General features: G+C 51.7%; 1 protein-coding gene across 1 annotated transcript in view; it reads right to left on the reverse strand.

The window, feature by feature from the left end:
• Positions 1–21,421, reverse strand: part of BMP7 (bone morphogenetic protein 7) — a 94,550-nt gene that overhangs the window by 30,929 nt on the left and 42,200 nt on the right. The window contains exon 3 of the mRNA XM_012467506.2: positions 1,300–1,448. Coding sequence (XP_012322929.1) covers positions 1,300–1,448 — 149 coding nt within the window. The remainder of the gene's footprint in view (positions 1–1,299; positions 1,449–21,421) is intronic.

The following is a 21,421-nucleotide window of genomic DNA, read 5'->3' on the forward strand; positions in this document are numbered from 1 at the left end:
ATTTTAAAATCTCTTCCCATGGTAACCCATTACACCTTGTAACAACCCAATGGCCCAGACCCTCTCATCACCTGCATGCTGGAGGTGAGAAAGCCTAGGCTCTGACAGGTTAGAGAAATTGTCCAACGCCACAGAGTGTGTGGGTGGCAGATCCACATGGACACAAAACACACGGGACAAGGAAGCTCTTTCATGGCTGACAGGCCCAGTCTCCGAGAGAAGTCGTCAGGTGGAGAACACTGTATATGCCAGGTCACCATTTGTGGGACTGAGGGAAAAACAGAAAGCTGAATCTCCATGTAATTGCTTAAATACCCAGAAAATCTCTGAAAAGAAGGAAACAGCAGTTGTCCCTGGGAAGTGGAACTCAGCAGCTAGAGAAGAAAGTGGGAGGGAAACTATTTAGTGTTACACATGTATTGTCCATAGCTCCAAAGGCAAACACTGTGAAGGTGTTTATTCAAAAATAACTGAAAAAAATTTTTTTTGTTGTTGATAAAACTGGTGGAAGGAAGAAGCTACACATCTGGAAACCATCACCACCAAATTTTAAGCAAAGTCAAGCTACAAGATACTGTTTGTTTTCTGTTTGGGGTAGGGGAAAATTAGCATAGAGAAGCCCATTCCCACTTCGGCACTCACTGACCTTCTTCCCTGTTCCCCCGCAGGCAGAACTGTGGCGGGGAATGAGAGGTGTTGGGGAGGGCAGACTCACAGCGGAGTCTCCACAAGTTGGGGACTCGGACCCACATTCAGGTTCTAATGTGGAAGGGACTAATGCCTTGCACGAGGGCAATTTTGTCCCACAGGGACATCTGGCGATATCTGGAGACATTTTTGGGTGTCACAGCTGGGAGATGCTACTAGCATCTGGTGAGTAAGAGACCAGGGTTACTGCTAAACACCCTGCAGTACACGGGACAGTCCAGAATGTCCTGTGTCCTGTGGTGTCAACTCGGGGCTCCAGTTAAAGTGCAGGTTCTTGATGCAGCAGGTCTGCAGTGGGCCCAGGACTCTGTATTTCTCATAAGACGGCTGCCACCCCTGCTGATGTGGGACCACCCTTTGGGTAAAGAAGTTTTACCCAATTCTGCTATGGCCAAACATATAATCTTCTTGGGAAAAGAGGGGAAGAGGCTGCTTTTGATTTGGATCAAAAGGCTGAACATGGAGCACTGGCTGGGAGGGGCAGGGAAGCCCGTTTGTAGTGAAACAAGCATGTGCACTGCTGAGACCCTCCTGAAGTCCAGGAGCACAGGATGCGCTAGAACTGGCGGTGGCGGTGGCCGGGGGACTCACCATCCAGCGTCTCCACCGAGAGCTGCAAGCCCAGGTTGTGCCGCGGGTTGACCACCCAGTGGTTGCTGGTGGCCGTGATGTCGAATACCAGCCAGCCCTCCTCCGAGGCCCAGAGGGTGCGGCTGTCGAGCAAGAAGAGATCTGATTCCCTGCGAGAGAGGAGGAGAGACACAGGCTTCACATTAGCCAGGTTACAGCTCAGCTACCCCAACAGATGGGAAGCAGAGCCTCATGGGATGGGAGGGGAGGGAGGAAGCCCACTGGTCCCCCAAGAGTGGGAACATCAGACCCAGATCCAGGCACAAAGACCCCCTCAGTAGCTGTGGCGAGGAAAGAGAGTGCAGAAGAGCTACAAGGAGACACAAGCAAGGAACAGGCAGCTGTTAAAAAGTAATCTCACCCCACAAATTTTTAGGGGCATCCCAGCAGGACAGAGTACAGGAAGACAGGGATTATGCAGCCTCCATGTTGCTGGAAGAGTCTCAGAGAGCAGAAGCTGATAATATCTGAATATTTACCATGTGCCAGATACTTTGCCATGGAGGCTCAACACTACACTATCTCATTCAATTCTCACAACCCTACGTTGTGGGAATATCATTTCCACTCAGTGTATGGTAAAGCCATGATTTGTCCAAGGTCATTTAACCGGGAAGTTGCCAAGCTGGGGTTTCAGCCTGGTTACCCGCGTACCAGGGCAGATACACTTCATTTCTAGGACATGCAACGTCTTCATGAGTCCACCAAGAGTTTGGAAGCGAATCTCTGGACTGATGGTATTAATAGTGAAAACTCTTTCGTTCTCTCTTCCTCACTTTTTACAGTAGCAAAATGGGTAACATCATAATTAACTCTATAGGGATGGAGGGTAGATGGATGGTCGGATGGATAGGTAGGTGGATGGATGGGTAGGTGGGTGAATGAGTGGATGGATGGATAGATGGATGGATAAGTGAATGGATGGGTAGATGCGTGGGTGGGTAGGTGAAAGAGTGGATGGATGGGTGGTTGGGTGGGTGGGTGGATGAATGGATGGCTGGGTAGATGAGTAGATGAATAAGTGTATAGATAAGTGGATTGTTACATTCCTGGATAGTAGAATTCTAGTATGAAAGATCTCCATAACATTCTGCCCACTTTTAATAAGGATTCAAAATTTCAATACTTTTATTTCTTTAATAGTCAACTAAAATACTGAAACCTCTATGTTGTACCAGGAACCAAGGTATAATGATGAACAACATGATACTGGTCCCTGCTCCAGGGCAACAACAGTCTCTATCATACCTGGAGTTATCTCATCTTCCTGGGGATTACAGAAAATCTTCTCTGCTCACATGTAAATATGTCAGACACCATTTATAGAGCACTGACCATGTGCCAGGCTCCATACTAAAATGCCTGACCAGCCTCATTCACTTAGTTCTTAAAACACTCAAGTGGGGAATAATAATCCCCATACCATTGTGCAGAACTCAAAACTGAGGCTTAGAAAGGTTGAGTTGTTTGCCCAGGGTTATGCCACTGGGACAGAGTCCAGGCAGGATTGGAACCCAACCAGGCTACCTGCAAGCCCGAGCTTGTGACTGTACACAGACAGTTCTTCTGGACACTACTTTTTCAGAGCCTTTCACCAGCCACCCTCACTGGAATGTAACCCACTAAGCCACCGATGCCCCTTTGATGGGGCACACATCTCCAGTTGGCTCCAGTCCCCAGTTCTCCCTACTAACATTGCAGACAACCACCCCTATTTATCTTCCTGTCTGACCTGGACCCCTCTAGGTTTGTGAGGTCTGCCAGATCATCCTTCTGCTGCGAGCCATAATATATCAGACATTTGTCAGGTACATCCATGCGAACAAGGCTCAGAGAAGGCACACAGGAAATAGATCTGTAATGATAGCCAATATTGGGAGATTAACAGACCCAGAGAAACCTACACAGGGAAGAAGAACAGGCTCAGAAACAGACAGGAACCAAGAGGCAGGTGCGAGGGCACAGGGCACTCTCCTTGGGCACAGGGCAATCTCCTTAGGCACAAGCACAGAAGCAATGAATCAGAGCTGCTTTTCCCTCTGGGCGTCTCTCCATCCAAAACTGTGGAGGAGAGAATCCAGTTGGCCCAGTCAAGTCATGTGCCAGCTCCTAGCCATGGGAGGCCGGGCACCCCACAGCAATGGACAGCATCACCAGGACACAGATGGAGACAGGAGTCACCTCACCCCCATCCCCCGCAAAACCCTCCTTTTTAAGTAATATTCAACAACCCCCAGAACCTAATTCATAAAATGCTTAATTCTATTATTGCTGTGGTTTCAATGTTTTGTCCCTCCCAAGACTTATGCTGAAACTTAATCCCCAATGCACCATTATTAAGAGGTGATGCCTGTAGGAGGGGATGAGGCCATCGGGAATGGATTGGTGTCTTTATGAATGGGTTTGAGGGAGAAAGTCTGGTCCTTTTTTGCTTTTCCACCTTCGGCCACCTGAGGACACAGCAACAAGGTGTCACCTTGAAGCAGAGAGCAGCCTTCACCGGATGCTGATCCTGCCGGCACCTAGATCTTGGACTTCCCAGTCTCCAGGACGATGAGGAATGAGGGTTTTTTGGCTTTTGTTTGTTTATGGATCATAAAGGACTCATTCCTCTCTTGAGCACAGAGAGATTACAAAAATAAGGAAGTCTTTCCAGAGCCACACAGGACTTTGAAGACCCTAAGTTTGCCTTTCACATCCAAACTGAATTAAAATAATAAGATGATTTTTCATGGCTCATTGACTTCTTCATCTCCATGCTCTTTTAGAGGTACTTTCAGACTGGCTTGGGGGATGTCTACACAGATTTTAAACTGATAAACAAGAATTTCCTGCTGTCTTATCTCCAGTGTGCCTCGATGCCTTTCCTGGCTTTGAAAAGCTACCAAGGTTGTCAATGAACCATTAGCTGTTCTCAACAATTAAGAGATGAGACCAGAATTACCACTCCAAGTCAAAACAACTTCCCCTACTAAATCAGGCTCCCAAGGCCCCTGTAGAAATATCCACACCCCAGCACAGAAGTCACAAACCCAGGTGGTGATTTTGCTGGAAAATTGTTATTAGCAGGAAAATGTGACCAGCTAGCTGGACAGGCCCTCGAGGACAGTAAAACAATGAATGGTAACCAGGGAACAGAGCGAGGCCTTTAAACAGAGAACGCCTCAGAACGCCTCGCCAAACGATACTGAGCATTCTCCTATTGCCGCCTGTGACACTGAGGCCAGATGCTACAGGCCAGCGCTGACTCATCCGTGAATCAACGTGAACGCGTCGACTCCCCTCCTTCAAGTCATAGTTTGCAATTTGTTCCAGGCATGCTTAGGAACAAAGCCTGCCTAACCTTCATCGAAAGGCACCAGGAGACAGGAGCCTTGCTGAGATGGGTCGAGTGTGAGATGCTAACGTGGGCTTTGCTTTTAGACTGAGAGCACAGGCATGAGGTTGGACCTCATGGAAAGGACAAGGAAGGAATTACTCAGCAGCCAGGTCCAGTCTGACAGCTGGGAGGGTGGGAATGTCTAGCTGCCACCTTGAGCATCGTAAAAGAACACTGGTTCTTACAACCAGGAGAGCACTGAAGGAGCCCTTTGTGACATTTTTATTTACTTTGAACACACTGGCCTCCCTGGCCCAGCCCAGGTGAGAGAAGAGGTGGGGAAGGCTCAGGGTGAAAGGCCTTGAGGAACCTAAATGCGTTCTTTCACCTTCGCCAGTACTGAGAATCTCGGTGCTTTCCATGCATCAGTTCTCTGAATCTCCCGACAGCCCTATGAAATGGTTGAAGTCCTGTTATTGTTTTACAGATGAGAAAAGTCAGGGTCAGTGAAATGAAGCCAATCGTCCGCAGTGAGAGACCTGATAAGTGGCAGAACCAGGCAACAGCACCCGAAATCTGACTCAAGAAACTGCACGCTTAAACCTTGCCACCCCCTTCACTCACCTGGGGACAAGAGACACATCCTGTATGATATGTGTTGCCATCACAACGTTGTGTGGGGCAGAGAAAATACTAGAGGGGGATGACACCCAGGTGACAGAGAGGGGAGAAGGCAAGGTTAAGCCAGATAATTCCTGTGTCTTGGTTTCCTCTTATGTAAAATGGGAATAATGTCATCTTTTTCAATGATTAGGAAGAGCCAAGTTAAGACCAGCCTGGCAGCAAACTCCAGGACGCTCCTGGACAAGCATCTATAGTTATCACAAGGTATGTCAAAATTGGTGTCTATTCTCTGCTAGACTTCAGGAAATCCTAGGATGGGGACTTTACATGTCTTGGCCCCAGAGGTTACGTGACTTGCCCATGATTCTCCAGTCAACAGACCCCATATCCCTTCCAGGAACATTCACTTTGGACTCCAAAATTTGTCAGAAAAGTGTACTATGCTCGCAGTAGTGTTAGATTTTCTGCAAATACGGCCACCAACAATTCCTTGTCTCTGTACACACATGTTGCTGTCCCATAAACTTGTGGAGTCTGCTCCCCACCTCTGAAGTCTGGATTGACCATGTGATCTGCTATGATCAGTAGGACCCAGTGGAACTGAGGCCCTGCCAGGTTCAGAACTGGGACTTAAGAAACCTTTCATTTCTATTTTTGCCCTGTGGGAAGCAAGCCACTGAATCGAGAAATCTGACTACACTGCTGAAGAAAGAGACCACATGGAGGGGAAGGAGGCAGAGGCCATGGAGGTTAAGGGTATATGAGGCAGAGAGAGATAGAGAGAGACCAAGCCAGCCCCCAGGTGAAGCACCATTTCAGGATTTCCAGACCCAGCCAAGTTCCCAGTTCCATCACTGACCACAGCAGACACCAGAAAGAGTAGAAGAACCACCCAGCTAAGCCCTGCCTAAATTCCTGAGCAATAAAACGATGTTGTTTTAAGCCACTACATGTGAGTGGTTAGTTTCAGAGATGGATAACTCAAACAACAGTCACACTGTTTATAACAGAAAAACCGAAAACTAACCATCCAGTGAGAGGGACTGTAAAAACATCATGGCACATCCAAGGTGAGGGAGCCCTGCACATCTGCTTCAAAGGACCGTATAAATCTACCATTGTTGACAAGGTGGAAATATGAAAGGAAGGTGTTAAAAAGCAGAATTTGCAGAATGTAAACTTCTGGGAAAATGGGAAATGCTAAAATTGGTGCAAAAAGAAATGAAAATTTTGATTTGCCTAAAAGAAATTAAAATTAAGAATGTTTTTCCTGCCCCCATACCTCAGATGGTTTTAAAACCACAGGTTTTTAAAATTATCAACAGTTAATTCTTTCTTAAATAATTTGATCAAGAACATGGAAGAGGGAGAGTGTGAAACCCATGTTGTAAAGCTAGCATGCCACTGCCTCCCGAAATAGAGAAGGCTAATTTGAACAGACATTTTCCTAAGGAAGACATGGCCAGTGAGCCATGAAAAGATGCGAAACATCATCAACCATTAGGGACATGCAAATTGAAACCACAGTGAGACAGCACTTCACACCCACTAGGATGACCAGAGCCAAAACCACAGACGATAACTAGTGTTACTGGCAAGGAGGTGGAGAACGTGGGACTCTCAGACACTAATGGTAGGATTGGAAAACGGGGCTGCCACTCTGGAAAGCAGTATGATGGTATCTCAAAAGGTCAAATGCAGAATTACCATGTGACACAGCAATTTTACTACCCACAGAAGCAATTAAAATATATGTCCACCCAAAATCTTACACATCAGTGTTCATAGCAGAATTAGTCAGAACAGCCAAAAAAGGTGGAAACAGCCAAAGTGTCCGTCAACTGATGAACGGATAAACAAAATACAGTAAACAGATACAACAGAATATTATTTGGCATTAAAAAATGAAGTCCTGATACAGGCTACAACACAGACGAATCTTGAAATCATTATGCTAAGAAAAAGGAGTCAGACTTGAGACTGCATAGCATATGAGTCCATTTCTATGAAATGTCCTGAACAGGCAAATCCTTAAGACAGAATGAAGTAGGACCGGGTATGGTGGCTCACACGTGTAATCCCAGCACTTTGGGAGGTGGAGGTGGGTAGATTGCTTGAGTCCAGGAATTCAAGACCAGACTTGGCAAGACAGCAAAACCCCATCTCTACAAAAAAATAGAAAAATTAAGCAGGCATGGTGGTACACGCCTGTAATCCCAGCTACTCTAGAGGCTGAGGTGGGAGAATCGTTTGAGCCCAGGAGGTGGAGGTTGCTATGAGCTGTGATCACACCACTGCACTCCAGCCTGAATGACAGAGCAAGATCCTGTCTCAAAGAACAGAAAAGAAAAGAAAGAAAGTACATTAGTGGTTGCCAACAGCTAGAGAGGTAGGAAAATGGGGGTAACTGCTAATGGGTATGGCGTTTCCCTTCGGGGTGAGAAAGCATTCTAACATTAAACAGTGGTGTTGGTTGCACAACTCTGAATGTACCAAAAACCACTGAATTGTACACTTTATATCTTAATAAAGCTGTATTTTTGAAAATGGATAAGGCCAATCTAAGCCCCAAATACAGAGTATGGTGCCATTATGCTAATAACTGTTTTAAAGTCTACACACATCTGCATGAAATACTTATATGCACACACACCAGCATGGCAGTAACAACTCACTGTGAGGTATTTTGCTTCCCTTTACAAGTTAACACATGTATGTCAATATTGTCTCAATTTAGTAAGCATGCTTCATTTCTGGAAAAAGCCAGATCTGTATGGAGCAACATATTTCCATGTTATACTTGATCAGCAGAACAAGCCTGGGTGAGGTGGCGAGCCTGGCTCTCACCTTCTTTCCTGGGTTCAGACAGTTTTTCCCACTTCTCTAAGCCCAGAGAGAGGGAGCAGAGCCAGGGGTCAGGCCACATATCTTCTGTCTACAAACTTGATGATCCTTCCACTTTCTCAGGCTGTTTCTGATTAAAGAAACTGCAAGACCCAAAAAGTCCCCTCCCCATTCCGCCTCTCCCCTCCCCTCCCCTCCCCTCCCCTCACCTTACCTCCCCTCCCCTCCCCCCTCCCCTCCCCTCCCCTCCCTCCCTTCCCTCCCTTCCCCTCCCCTCTCTTCTTCTCTTCTCTTCTGAAATTGGGTTCTCCCATATCCCTGCTTTGCAAGGCATGAATGGCTGGTGACCCCAATGCCGGGGCGCTGAGAGGCGTTAATATTTAACCACCAGCCTGGGGACAGCGCGTTGCTGGGCTTTTGGGTGCCTCCTCCCAGGGACACCCAAGTGAACCGGCTGAAATCTAATTCTAGAGGAAGCAGGGGGAGGAACCACACACCCCCAGGCTCCTTCCCAGTGTCTCCCAGCCCACCTTCCCCTGGAAAGTTCCACCACAATGGAAAAGGGGACATTTTTAAATCTCAAACGTGGGAAGGCAGGAAGTCCCTTTTTTGCCCTCTGACTACCTTCCTAGAGGCTATTTAGAGACTGATCCTCATGGGCCTTCCCCCACCACCTGTGTCCGTCCTGGGGGGAATAAGACTCCCATGTGGGATGCAGGACCAGGGCCTAGGTGCAAACACAGATCCAGGGAAGATGCCCTGAAACTGCCCCAGGGCAAAACAGAGTGGGAGTTGGGAGTCTGAGGATCTCTCTGGCCCTGAGACACCAGGCAGGCATTGGAGCCACAGGAAACACAAATTCCAACAGGGTCACGCAGTCCGCACTGCCTTGTCGCCTGGGAAAGTCCATGTCCTGTCCCAACGCCCACAGTCAGGGCTGCAGGGAAGATGCCTCCTGCAGCCTCCTGCCCCTGGGCCCAGCCATCCAGGGTCTTAGGAGCAGAACAGATCCTTGGAAATCCATTCCGGTCGTTTTAATTTTCAGCTTGGAAGATCAGAGAGTTTCTGTCTTGTGCATGAACAGCTGGTGGCTGAATGGGGATTAGACACTAGTTCTTGGCCATAATTTAGGGTAGTGTAATGAAAAATGTTCTCACCATCACAGCCTGAGAGCCGGCCTGATCTCCCCCTCAGCTACCCTCAGACACAGCCCCCCACCACCTTCAAGGAGCAGGCACAAGCCGGGGTTGGAAGGGCCGCATGTGGAATCACCTGGCTGGTGGCCAGGTGCCCTGAACACCCCAACAGCTCATCCTGGGCACCTATGGCACACCAGTCTCTCAAGTGTGCCTCCTACCTCCTCCCTCCTCCAGTGAGGTCAGTATAATCCCCATCCTCAATGAATATCACCTTAATATTGCCTATTAAGTGGGGATGGAGATTGTACCGAAAACTGAAGGGCAGGGAGGTTCAGGAGAGGCCTCTGCTGAGAGCAGCAGCCCCCAGGCCAGAGGTTACTCAAAGCACAGAAAGCTGTCTCCAGGACCCCCACCCAAGTTAGAGGAGGCAGGGCAGGAGAGGAATGGGCTGGCCCAGGCCCACCATCAAAAAAAGGAAACACACTTCAGATTATGCAGTAGGTGGAAAATACCCCCGTCAAACACATGCAGGTCCTGATCCCCGGAAGCTGAGAGTATGCCACCTTCCATAGTAGGAGGGACTCTGCGGAGGCAATTAAAGATTTTGAGTTGGGAGATTATCCTGGTTATCCTCGTGGGCCTAAAAGAATCAGAAGGGTCCTGATAACGGAGGAGGCAGGAGGCCGGAGAATAAGATGTGACAGCAAAAGCAGGGGTCAGGGTGTTGTGACTGCGGCTGGGGGCCTCGAGCCAGGAAAGGGGGCTCTGTCTCTTAGAATCCAGAAAAGGCAAGGAAATAGATCCTCCCCCAAGCCCTCCAGAAAAGATGCAGCCCTATGGACTTCGATCTTGGCCTGGTAAAACCCGTTTCAGACTTTAGACCTCCCAAACTCTAAGACGGTAAATTTGTGTTGTCTTAAGCCACTAAGTTAGTGGTCACTTGTTACAGCAGCTAGAGGAACGAACACAGTTTCTCTCCTGAAATCCACACGAAAACGCCTCTTCTCCACAGGTGCTCTGCAAGGAGCCAGAGACACAACGGCAGCCAGAGATGAAGCTCTGAGTTCAGAGGCTGGGGGTGCGCAGTACTGAAGAGGGTCATTAAACTCCAATTAAGTGACGTGAAGGAGGGAAGAGTCCTCTGGGTGAGCAAGACAAAAGAAGAGGACTAGATGTGAGTGTGTGAGGGTGTGCAGTGTGAGGGTGTGCAGTGTGCAGGTGTGTAGGATGTGAGTGTGTGAGGGTGTGCAGTGTGTGGGTGTGCAGGATGTGAGTGTGTAAGGGTGTGCAGTGTGTGGGTGTGCAGGATGTGAGTGTGTGAGGGTGTGCAGTGTGTGGGTGTGCAGGATGTGAGGGTGTGAGGGTGTGCAGTGTGCGGGTGTGCAGGATGTGAGTGTGTGAGGGTGTGCAGTGTGCGGGTGTGTAGGATGTGAGTGTGTGAGGGTGTGCAGTGTGCGGGTGTGTAGGATGTGAGTGTGTGAGTGTGTGCAGTGTGCGGGTGTGCAGGATGTGAGGGTGTGAAGGTGTGCAGAGTGTGCGGGTGTGTAGGATGTGAGGGTGTGCAGAGTGCGTGGGTGTGCAGGATGTGAATGTGAGGGTGTGCAGTGTGCGGGTGTGTAGGATGTGAGTGTGTGAGGGTGTGCAGTGTGCGGGTGTGCAGAGTGTGCGGGCGTGCAGGATGTGAGGGTGTGAGGGTGTGCGGGTGTGTAGGATGTGAGTGTGAGGGTGTGCAGAGTGCACAGGTGTGCAGGATGTGAGTGTATGAGGGTGTGCAGTGTGCGGGTGTGTAGGATGTGAGTGTGTGAGGGTGTGCAGTGTGCGGGTGTGCAGGATGTGAGTGTGTGAGGGTGTGCAGTGTGCGGGTGTGCAGGATGTGAGTGTGTGAGGGTGTGCAGTGTGCGGGTGTGCAGGATGTGAGTGTGAGGGTGTGCAGTGTGCGGGTGTGTAGGATGTGAGTGTGTGAGGGTGTGCAGTGTGCGGGTGTGTAGGATGTGAGTGTGTGAGGGTGTGCAGTGTGTGGATGTGTAGGATGTGAGTGTGTGAGGGTTTGCAGAGTGCCAGTGTGCAGGATGTGTGTGTAAGGGTGTGCAGAGTGTGCAGGTGTGCAGGATGTGAGTGTGTGAGGGTGTGCAGTGTGCGGGTGTGCAGGATGTGAGGGTGTGAAGGTGTGCAGAGTGTGCGGGTGTGTAGGATGTGAGGGTGTGAGGGTGTGCAGAGTGCGTGGGTGTGCAGGATGTGAGTGTGAGGGTGTGCAGTGTGCGGGTGTGTAGGATGTGAGTGTGTGAGGGTGTGCAGTGTGCCAGTGTGCAGAGTGTGCGGGTGTGCAGGATGTGAGGGTGTGAGGGTGTGCAGTGTGTGTGGGTGTGTAGGATGTGAGTGTGAGGGTGTGCAGAGTGCACGGGTGTGCAGGATGTGAGTGTGTGAGGGTGTGCAGTGTGCGGGTGTGTAGGATGTGAGTGTGTGAGGGTGTGCAGTGTGCGGGTGTGCAGGATTTGAGGATGTGAGTGTGTGCAGTGTGTGGGTGTGTAGGATGTGAGTGTGTGAGGGTGTGCAGTGTGCGGGTGTGTAGGATGTGAGTGTGTGAGGGTGTGCAGTGTGTGGGTATGTAGGATGTGAGTGTGTGAGGGTTTGCAGAGTGCCAATGTGCAGGATGTGTGTGTAAGAGTGTGCAGAGTGTGCAGGTGTGCAGGATGTGAGTGTGTGAGGGTGTGCAGTGTGGGTGTGTAGGATGTGAGTGTGTGAGGGTGTGCAGTGTGCGGGTGTGCAGGATGTGAGGGTGTGAGGGTATGCAGAGTGTGCGGGTGAGCAGGCTGTGTGTGAGGTTGTGCAGTGTGTGGGTGAGCAGGCTGTGAGTGTGTGAGGGTGTGCAGAGTGCCAGTGTGCAGGATGTGTGTGTAAGGGTGTGCAGAGTGTGCAGGTGTGCAGGATGTGAGGGTGTACAGGGTATGTGGGTGTGAGAGTGTATAGGGTGTGAGGGTGTGCAGGGTGTGAGGGTCTACAGGGTGTGCAGGGTGTGAGGGTGTGGGTGTGAGGGTGTGAGGGTGTGGGTGTGAAGGGTGTGAGGGTGTACAGGGTGTGCAGGTGTGAGGGTATTTGGGTGTGCAGGTGTGAGTTTGTGAGGGTGTGCAGGGTGTGAGGGTGTGCAGGGTGTGAATGTGTGAGGGTGTGCAGGGTGTGAGTGTGTGAGGGTGTGCAGGGTATGAGGGTGTGCAGGGTGTGAATGTGTGAGGGTGTGCAGGGTGAGTGTGTGAGGGTGTGCAGGGTGTGAGGGTGTGCAGGGCGTGATTGTGTGAGGGTGTGCAGGGCGTGAGTGTGTGAGGGTGTGCAGGGTGTGTGTGAGGGTGTGCAGGGTGTGAGGGTGTGAGGGTGTGCAGGGTGTGATGGTGTGAGGGTGTGCAGGGTGTGAGGGTGTGAGGGTGTGGGTGTGAAGGGTGTGAGGGTGTACAGGGTGTGCAGGTGTGAGGGTATTTGGGTGTGCAGGTGTGCAGGGTGTGAGTATGTGAGGGTGTGCAGGGTGTGAGGGTGTGCAGGGTGTGAATGTGTGAGGGTGTGCAGGGTGTGAGTGTGTGAGGGTGTGCAGGGTGTGAGGGTGTGCAGGGAGGACATTCCAAAGATACATCTCCCGATAGGGGTCAGAGGATGAGCAGGGCTAACACAGCTGAAAGGGCAGGGAAAAGTGTTCCCGGCAGAGGGAACCGAATGCAGAAATCATGATGAGAAAGTAGTGAGGCCAGGGCACAGGTGCGCGACGTCCCCTGCAGGGCCTCTGGCCGCAGAGGGCAGGTCTTGACGGGAGGAGTTCTAAGCAGGGAGGAATTCTAAGCAGGGGTGGAGATCAGGGGCTCTGCGCCCGCAGACCCAGCTGACTCTCTCCCGCACCCCGACTCTGACCCTCGCCCTCGCCTCACCCTGCTGCTCTTTGGAAGACTGCGGGTCGGACACTCTGAAGCCCTGCAGGTTGTGAACTGTTGCTGGGCCGCAAGGAGATTCCTCAGAAGAAAAGGCGCAAGAGAGCAAGCCAGGGCGCGCGGCCAGAGCATTCCCAGGCTAGCATAACGTCATGGAGGGAGCGCGGCTGCGGTGAGTCAGGCCAGGAACCGGCAACCCGCAGAGCACCTGGAGTCAGCCCAGCAGCAGCCCCAGCCTGCAGGGAAGCCCGGGAAGGAGATCAGAGGAACCCAGGAGGAAGCCGGCCCCGCCCTGGCTGCCAGCTCCCGGGTCCAAGGGGTGCCCCTCCTGGGCGGCAGGCTGGGGAGGCCCCAGCCGGGCCCCTGGGCTCCCCCACCTCAGCTTCAGGGAATGCCCTGCTTTCCTGCCAAATCATAGAGCAGTCCCTGGCAGCCCCAGACGGGAAGATGAAGTCAGGGAGGTCCAAGGCTTTTTAAAAACACGCTTTCTTTAAGACGGTGCATATCCAGGAAGACTAAAATTAAAGCATTTGGGGAGAAAGGTGGAAAAACATGTAAAGAGGCACAATATCCTCCTGCCACAGACAGGGCTCAGGTGGCCACCCCGTGACTGTCTGTCTCCCTTTGGGCAGGGCCAGCTGACTGCAGACAGCAACCACCCAGCCACTCACGGGAAGGTCGGGAAGACTCTTGTCTATTGCCCAGAGGCCAGCGTTGTCACAGTCAGAAAGCGAGTCAGTTGCCCTTATGTTCTTGCCCTCAGTTTCCCCATCCACAAGACAAAGGGTTTGGAGTTTACCAAGGTCTCAAAAACTGCAACTTATTAATGGGAAAGCTGAGAGAGGAAAATGAGAGGATCAAAAATCCAAAATGCTCTGTGGTGAAATAAGGTTGGGAAGCGCCACACGACACATTGCTGCTTAGAGATTTCATAACGCACCTTAGCTCTTTAAAGGCTCTGAGAAGTCCTGCTGCAAAGAAATGTTTACTCCAGCTATGGAGTGAGGTAATGAGCCTTTCAAACTTGTATCTAGGTGCAGATCAGAGGCAGGAGGTGAAGAGGGAAGCGACTCAGTGACAAATGGAAGGCGCTCTCTCATTAGAGACACAGGCGCCAGCAGAGACAATCAGGAGGTCAGGGGCCCAGAATCCTCTCTGATGAACTCTGAAGGGTGGTCCTCGGGTCCCACAGTGGGTGCTCAGGGATGTAGGCTATAGGACTCCAGGCACTGGGTTGAGGAAAGTTGGAATTAAATCCCAGTGGAGCAGCCCTGAGCAGGTCAGCCTCTGTCCATCAGGTTCTTTTGTTATCAAATGGAGGTAGCAATGAGGATTGTTCTGAGAATGGGTTAAATGGAAAGATATGCTCAAGACGCCAGCACAGAGCCAGAGACTCAAGGCTCCCAGCTGGTTGGAGCAAACCTCAGCGTCAGTGTGAATCTTCCACCGTGGAATTCAGACCACAACTCCAGCGAGCTGACACTGACTCAAGATGGAGCCATCTCAGAACAAGGCACCGAACGAGCCCACTGAACCCTACGGGACCTAAGAGGTAGGTGCCGTCCTATCTCGCAGGTGGGAGACTGAGGCTCACAGAAATGCAGGTGGTGAACGGAGCCAGCCCGGAGCCCTGATCCAGCAAAGCGCCAGCCCTGCACGGTAACGGCTGATGGCGGAGGGAGAGAAGCCCGCGGGTTCCCCTTTCACTCTTCGCACCCTGCACTACCCCTGCCCAGCAGCTTGCAGGGGCTGAACAGTTAACTTCCCTGCCTCAAACTCTTTCTCACCTCTTAGGATAAAAAGCCAAAGCTCTCTACTGTGCTCTGTGATAAAGGAGGCTACAGAACTGACAGTCCACACTGAGAAACTGGGGAGGGAGAGGAGGCGTTACTATCAACTCCGGGTCACCCAGCCTGGAAGGCCCTGATTGGCCCAGCCCGGGCCACGCTCTCCTCCCACCCAGCCCTCTTCTCATCTGTGAGAAAGCCCTTCACAGGTGCTGCTCCTGCTGCCTGCAACACTGTTCCCTGCCTTTGCACCTCCCTCACACCTGCCCATTCTTGAGCTCCCCAGGGAAGCATCCACTGATGCCCAGATGGCGCATCCACGTTGGACACCCCCAAACCGAAGCCCTCTCCCCTGCGGCACCTGGGCTAGAGTCTGAGTTGGTTTGTATAGTTTCTTGGGTTTTTCTGTTTCCTCACCAGACTTTAGCTGTTTGTCAGCAAGAACCAGCCCTGTTTCTTTCAGCACTGGGGCAGCCTCTGCCCTGAGCACACAGTCCAGCACAAAGCAGGCCCTGGCTGCGCGCTGGGTAAACGTGCTGGTATCCGAGCATCCTTATGGCCAGGGAGACTTTCCGGTTTCACTTCCAGTAGTTTATATTATTAAAAGAGAAATGGTAAATGCTTTTTCAGATTATTCAGGTAGCTCCAGCAATGGCTTTGTCTCACAGTTCACTGGGGAGTTAGCCCACCCAGCCCACCCTATGCCCCACTAAGAGCCCACTCCCAGGCCATGGGCACCCAGCTCCACATGCTAGTTGAAGGGAGACCCTTGTCAGCCCCTGGGCACCTCCATGCCCTCCACCTTCACAGGCCTGGCTGTGGAACCAGGGGGCTGTCAAATGACCCCAGATTGACCCCTTGCTGGAAACTGCCAGGTTGCATGAGCTTCCAGCTTGGTGTCCCCATTATCCTGTCCCCGTCACCTCTTCAGAGCCACCTCCTCTCCCCACATCAGGAAAAAAATGGAAAGGACTCAGGTGGGCAGAGAGCAACAGCCTGGAAGAAAGCAAGCCTCACGTTTCCTTTTGGACCCGACTCTTGTCACTCTTTGCTTGAGATACCAGGGTTTAAGTCCCAGAATTTCTGGAGAACTGGAGGCTCTCACTGCTCCATTCAACCCCGGCATGATCCATCTGGAAACCCACCAGAACTAAGCCTTGAGCTGGATTCCAGCTTATAGAACACATCAAGAACTCTGGTGAGACGTCAAGAACTCCTAGGGTGTCCCCAGAAAAACCTGGGGGGCACTGCAGAGCCTCTGACATGGCTCTGGGGGAAATCCCACATGGATGGGCAGCTGCCTGCACCTGGCACTGTGGAGGCGGCGGGCGGGTGGCCGTGGAGGATGGGAGACTCATCTTTCTAGACTTCCCCTGGTGGCCCCATTTCCTCCAGCCTCCAGGTCCAGACAAAAATAGAATGAGGTAAATTCAGCCTCTTTCACGCGGCACACTCAAGGAATAAACAAGCACCACAAATACAGTCTTCGCCCTCCATCATCTTTCCAGCCTCTTTTTCTCCTTTTTTTTTTTTTTAAGAGAACCACAGGCTGTTTTAAGATTCCAAACACAGAGACAGAAAAAGTGCAGCAAAGCAGGGAGACAAGGGAAAGAAACTTGACAGTGCTTTGCAGACAGAAACAAGTGACGCAATCACCAAATTCAAGATTCGCAAAAACAGAGGCTGGGTTGGAACATGTAGAAAAGGCCGAGCAGGTGTCTAAGCTTATCTCATGGCCGAATCCTTAAGCCAGAGGCCAGAGCGGGTGTCTAAGCTTATCTCATGGCCGAATCCTTAAGCCGGAGGGGTCCAGGAAGGAGGCAGGGTGACGACGTCGGCTTGCACTTAGTAGCCCCTCACCGGGTCCCAGGAGCTATGAGATGCCAAAGCTGCCCCTTGCCAGGGAGCCCTCCCGGCTGCCCTGTGTGGCTGACACTCAGCCTCAGTCATGCTTCAGCAACTCCAGAGGCAGATCCTGAGTCAAAGACTAGAATGTAAATAGTGTGTCTGGGAGGTGACCCCAGGAACCACGTGGACAGGTGGGGAAGTGAGGCAGCCTGGTGTGGGTCTGGGACTCAAACCCATTAGGACCTCCTGGAGACCGTGCTCCTAAGGGGTGCACCTGAAGGTGAGGGGTGTCTCCTGAGAGCGAGGGGTGTCTCCTGAGAGTGAGGGGGTGTCTCCTGAGAGTGAGGGGTGTCTCCTGAGAGTAAGGGGTGTCTCCTGAGAGTGAGGGGGTGTCTCCTGAGAGTGAGGGGTATCTCCTGAGAGTGAGGGGTATCTTCTGAGAGTGAGGGGGTATCTCCTGAGAGTGAGGGGGTGCCTTCTGAGGGTGAGGGGTGTCTCCTGAGAGTGAGGGGGTGTCTCCTGAGAGTGAGGGGGTGTCTCCTGAGGGTGAGGGGTATCTTCTGAGAGTGAGGGGTGTCTCCTGAGAGTGAGGGGTGTCTCCTGAGGGTGAGGAACTGTGCATCTGAGGGGTGAGGGGTGCTCCTGAGGGTGAGGGGGCTGGGGAATTCTCCACAGGCCTTGACTCCAGCTCCTCAGTGGGTCAGAGAAAGCCCCAGCACAGCCCCCACATAGGGAAAGGTGTGTGGGGAGGGGAAGCCTTGAGGTCTGTGACTCAGTGGGTTCATCTCTCCGAGGAGGGGCGGAGGCCCTGTCCAAGGTCGCAACTGGTGAGGCTGACTTGGCAGGAGTCACCTGCCTGAGCAGCCAGACAGGGGCCGGAGGAGAAATGCTGCCTACATTCGTGGCAGGGAACCCGCCAGGGCAACCTGTGGAGGCATCCGCAGAGAAAAGCGATGCAGGGGAGCTGGAGGATCCCTCTTATGTCCAGGAGCAAGACCAGGGCTCAGACATGCTTTTCCTACTGCATCGTGAACCCCCACACGTGAAACACCCAAGGGGGAAGGGGCAGAGGCAGGGCTCGGCTGGAGAAAGCTTTCCGAGAGAATAACCACGACCAGTTTATTGGGAGGCTCCTGGTTCCAGCCCTCAATCCCACTTGCAAACCTGACTCCCAAACCACCCCACCCACCCTCTCCTACTTCCGGGACCTGTGGGTTCAAACCCAGAGCAAGAGGCTGAGCCCACTTCCCTAAGCCCACAGCATGGAGGGGTAAGAGCCTGCTTTTGAGGATACCCCAAGTGCCATCTTTAAAGAGCCCCTAACTAGGCCCTGGGGAAGAGCGAGGAGACAAAGAACCCTTACCCCAGGAAGGCTCTTTTAGTCTAGTGTCCACTCAAGAAGCGGAGCCATGTGGAGTACTCCATGCTAGGCACTGGGGTTGCCATAGCTGAAAGCCCAAGGGTTACAAGGACTCCAGTCTGGGGACCCCGTGTGGCTGTGACCCAGGCCACCCAAGCCCAGAAGACATCGAGCCACAGCCAGAGTGCAAGGACTGGGGTTGAATTTTAAAACAGGTGGAGCTGAGGTAGACCCAGAAATAGTGGGAGAGGACTCTGCATCGACTCCCTGCAAACACTGGATGACTGTCACCCTCAGAAACAAGCAAAGCCAGAGAGACACACGGGCAGGAGGAGCCCCAGGGGACATGGCCACTGAGGGCAGGTGGCATCCTGGACAGGACAGAAGGACAAGAAGTCAAAGCAAAGGGGTCCGGAATAAATGACTGACTTTCCTTAATAAAAATGCAGATGCTGGGCCCTTGATGATGAAAAATGTGCCCTATTGACGTAAGGTGTTAAAATAGGGGAAACTGGGTGTGCTTCTGTGTGCTGTGTCTGTGTCTGTGTGTTTCTGTGGATCTGTGTGTTTCCACATGTTTGTGTGTACAGGAGACAGCTGGTGATGAGGCTGGGGCTGAAAGATATCTGTATAAAGACATCTGTCAACACAGGTATGAACAGACATCTACATCCAGAGAGATGGCAAGGCCGGGACCGGCTTCACGGGCATGTGACCCTCGCAGTCACACAGGGCCCAGCACACAGAAGTATCTGCACTCAGTTTCATGCTCTGCTGTTGCTGTCTTGAAATCCTTTATACAGTTTTGTCAGGTGGCCCCATGTTTTCATTTTGCACTGGGCCACGAAAGTGACACGGCCAGTCCTGGGAGCTTGTTTTTAAACATTAATAATGAAAACTCCTAACCCCTACACCTGACTAGTTGGGGTTAAACATAGGAACCTGTCTTTTTCTCTTCCAATATATTTCCAGGAGGTTCCGACAACAGCTGGGTTTGAGCAGCACCCCAGACAGATGTGTGCGAGGCGCTGCACAGCCAGTGTTTAGTGTAGGCAACAGTGAGCAGGTGAAGGGGAAGGTGGGAACACAGGGTGGGCAAGGGACTTCCCACTTAAGTGTGTTCAGCTTCGGCTGTGTCGCCCGGAGGCACGGCACGTCCCGCCCCCCACCCGTGCTTCTCAATCAGGGCCATTCTGCCCCGTCTCCGTTTCCTAACTCTTCTCCAGGGCCTAGTTAGGAGCCCTTTAAAGATGGGACACTGAAAATGTCTGGTGACATTTTTGGTTTCACAGCTGAGTGTGGGGATGTCATTGGCATCTGGTGGGCGGAAGCCAAGGCTGCTGCTGAACCCCCTACAATGCCCAGGAGCGCCCTTACCCCAGAGGATGAGCCACCCTCAATGGTCACTATTGCGGAGGCTGGGAAATGGAAACCCTGCCTCAAATGACAAGGTATAAAGACTTCTGCTCTCTTGATGGGACTAGGGTGAGGATGCAACTTTGTCTCCAGAACCTCTAGCAGGAGGAGTGAGCCAGTCACCCTTCGGGCACTCTGTGCTGCACCGCTCCCTTACCTGGCCTCCCCACCTCCCAGTCCCACCGCCCGATGCTCCTACAGGCCTTTCCTGGAAGCATTTTCTAATCCTTTACTCTCACAGCCACACAATCCTCAGCTGAGGGTCAGCTTCGGAGAAACCCAACCTGAAACCAGTGGTCAACAGGTTTCACTTGATGGCAGCTTCACTCAATTGCCAATGGCTGCCTTATTTAGAGGCCCGTACTAAGGATCCAGGGAAAGGAAAGTCTGGGATCCATTAGCAATGCCTGCCTTGGTCCCGGGAGGAGAAGGGTGGCATGTGTGCTGGAATGCAAGGCCAGGTGTCAGCTTTCCTTCTTCCATTCTTGGGGTGACAAAATGGAAAGCCATGGGCATTGTTGAGGAAAAGGAAGAATATGGCACCGACAGAGGTGGCAATAGGAAGGCAAAAGAAGCAGCAGGGTTTGGAAGAACCTTGAGTATTTATCCACATGCCTACTTCCAGTCTGAACTTGAACTAGCTTCATTAACTGTGGCTGTCTCCTTTACAACATCATCTTCCGGGTACGCCTGTATTCCCCATCCTTAGAGTTAATATTTGAGCAGACACTTTTCTTCCCAGCTACAGATGACTGTGCTTATGACCAAATTGAAAAATATTAATTCTCTTTGTCTCCTGCCAAAAAAGCTAAAGCAATTACAGATCCTGATGTGAAACACAGATGTGAATACATTTGGATGTTAATACATTCTGCAGGCTTGCAGAGGCCCGGGGCCAAGCATGAAGTGCTTTTGGAATCAAAGTGCCAGATCAAGTTATCCAGGGAGCTACCTCCACGAAAGCCCGTTCTCCCCTCATGCATTCCAGCGTAAAGAACTCCAGGCTGCGGCACACATGCTGATGCCTCCCCTATTTGCAAACAAGAACCGACCTACCCTTGGGCACACACTGGCACGCAGCTCTAAATAACGTACTTATAATCATCGCAGGGAACATCCATAGGATCAAAACGTATCATAATTACAGGCAATTTTCACTTTTTGGAAATCAGGCTCAGATGCTGAAGAAAGATTGCAAGCAAGGCACTCTCGAGTTTCAGCGTTGGAAGGGAAAGCATGGTGGAGCATTTGCTAGGACGGACCAGCCCCAGGGCAAAGATGCTGGCCGGCACTCGCTCATCCAGCAGGTATCTGTGGTGCATGGCTCAGGCACACAGGACCAGACCATGCAGCCTGGGAACTCAGGAAGCCCACATCCTCAAAGGGGAGCCCAGGTCATGCTTTCATCCTTTCATGCATTCAGTGTCTTACTGAGCGCCTACTATGCACCAGGCTCTAAGCAAAATGGATACCACAGGGAGCAAACTCCTGCCCTTGTGGAGTGCCCATTGCTGTCTCTGTTGGGCCCCACTCGCATCTCACTCAGACCTTACTATGCGTCCCCACGCGACTCGGCAAGGGTCCAATGCTCTCCAAGTCCATGCAACTTCCGAGTGGTGGAAGGGAGGCGGCTCCCAGTGCATCTGCAAAGCCTCACTACATGGCTGGGATAGGCTGGGCAGGTCACTGGTCTTCTCTGACTCAGTTTCCTTGTGTGGAAAATACGATTTGCCCCACCATTACCCAATTTACAGGACTGGACTGCCATGAGGAGAAAGAAAAAAGTGTATCCATCAGCCAAGGAAGAAAAACATGTGACTGGGGAAAGATGCAAGCCT

Source organism: Aotus nancymaae, unplaced genomic scaffold, assembly GCF_030222135.1.
Source record: "Aotus nancymaae isolate 86718 unplaced genomic scaffold, 86718_ANA_hifiasm-v0.15.2.pri h1tg000029l, whole genome shotgun sequence".
In the NCBI taxonomy this organism is placed as follows: Eukaryota; Metazoa; Chordata; class Mammalia; order Primates; family Aotidae; genus Aotus; species Aotus nancymaae.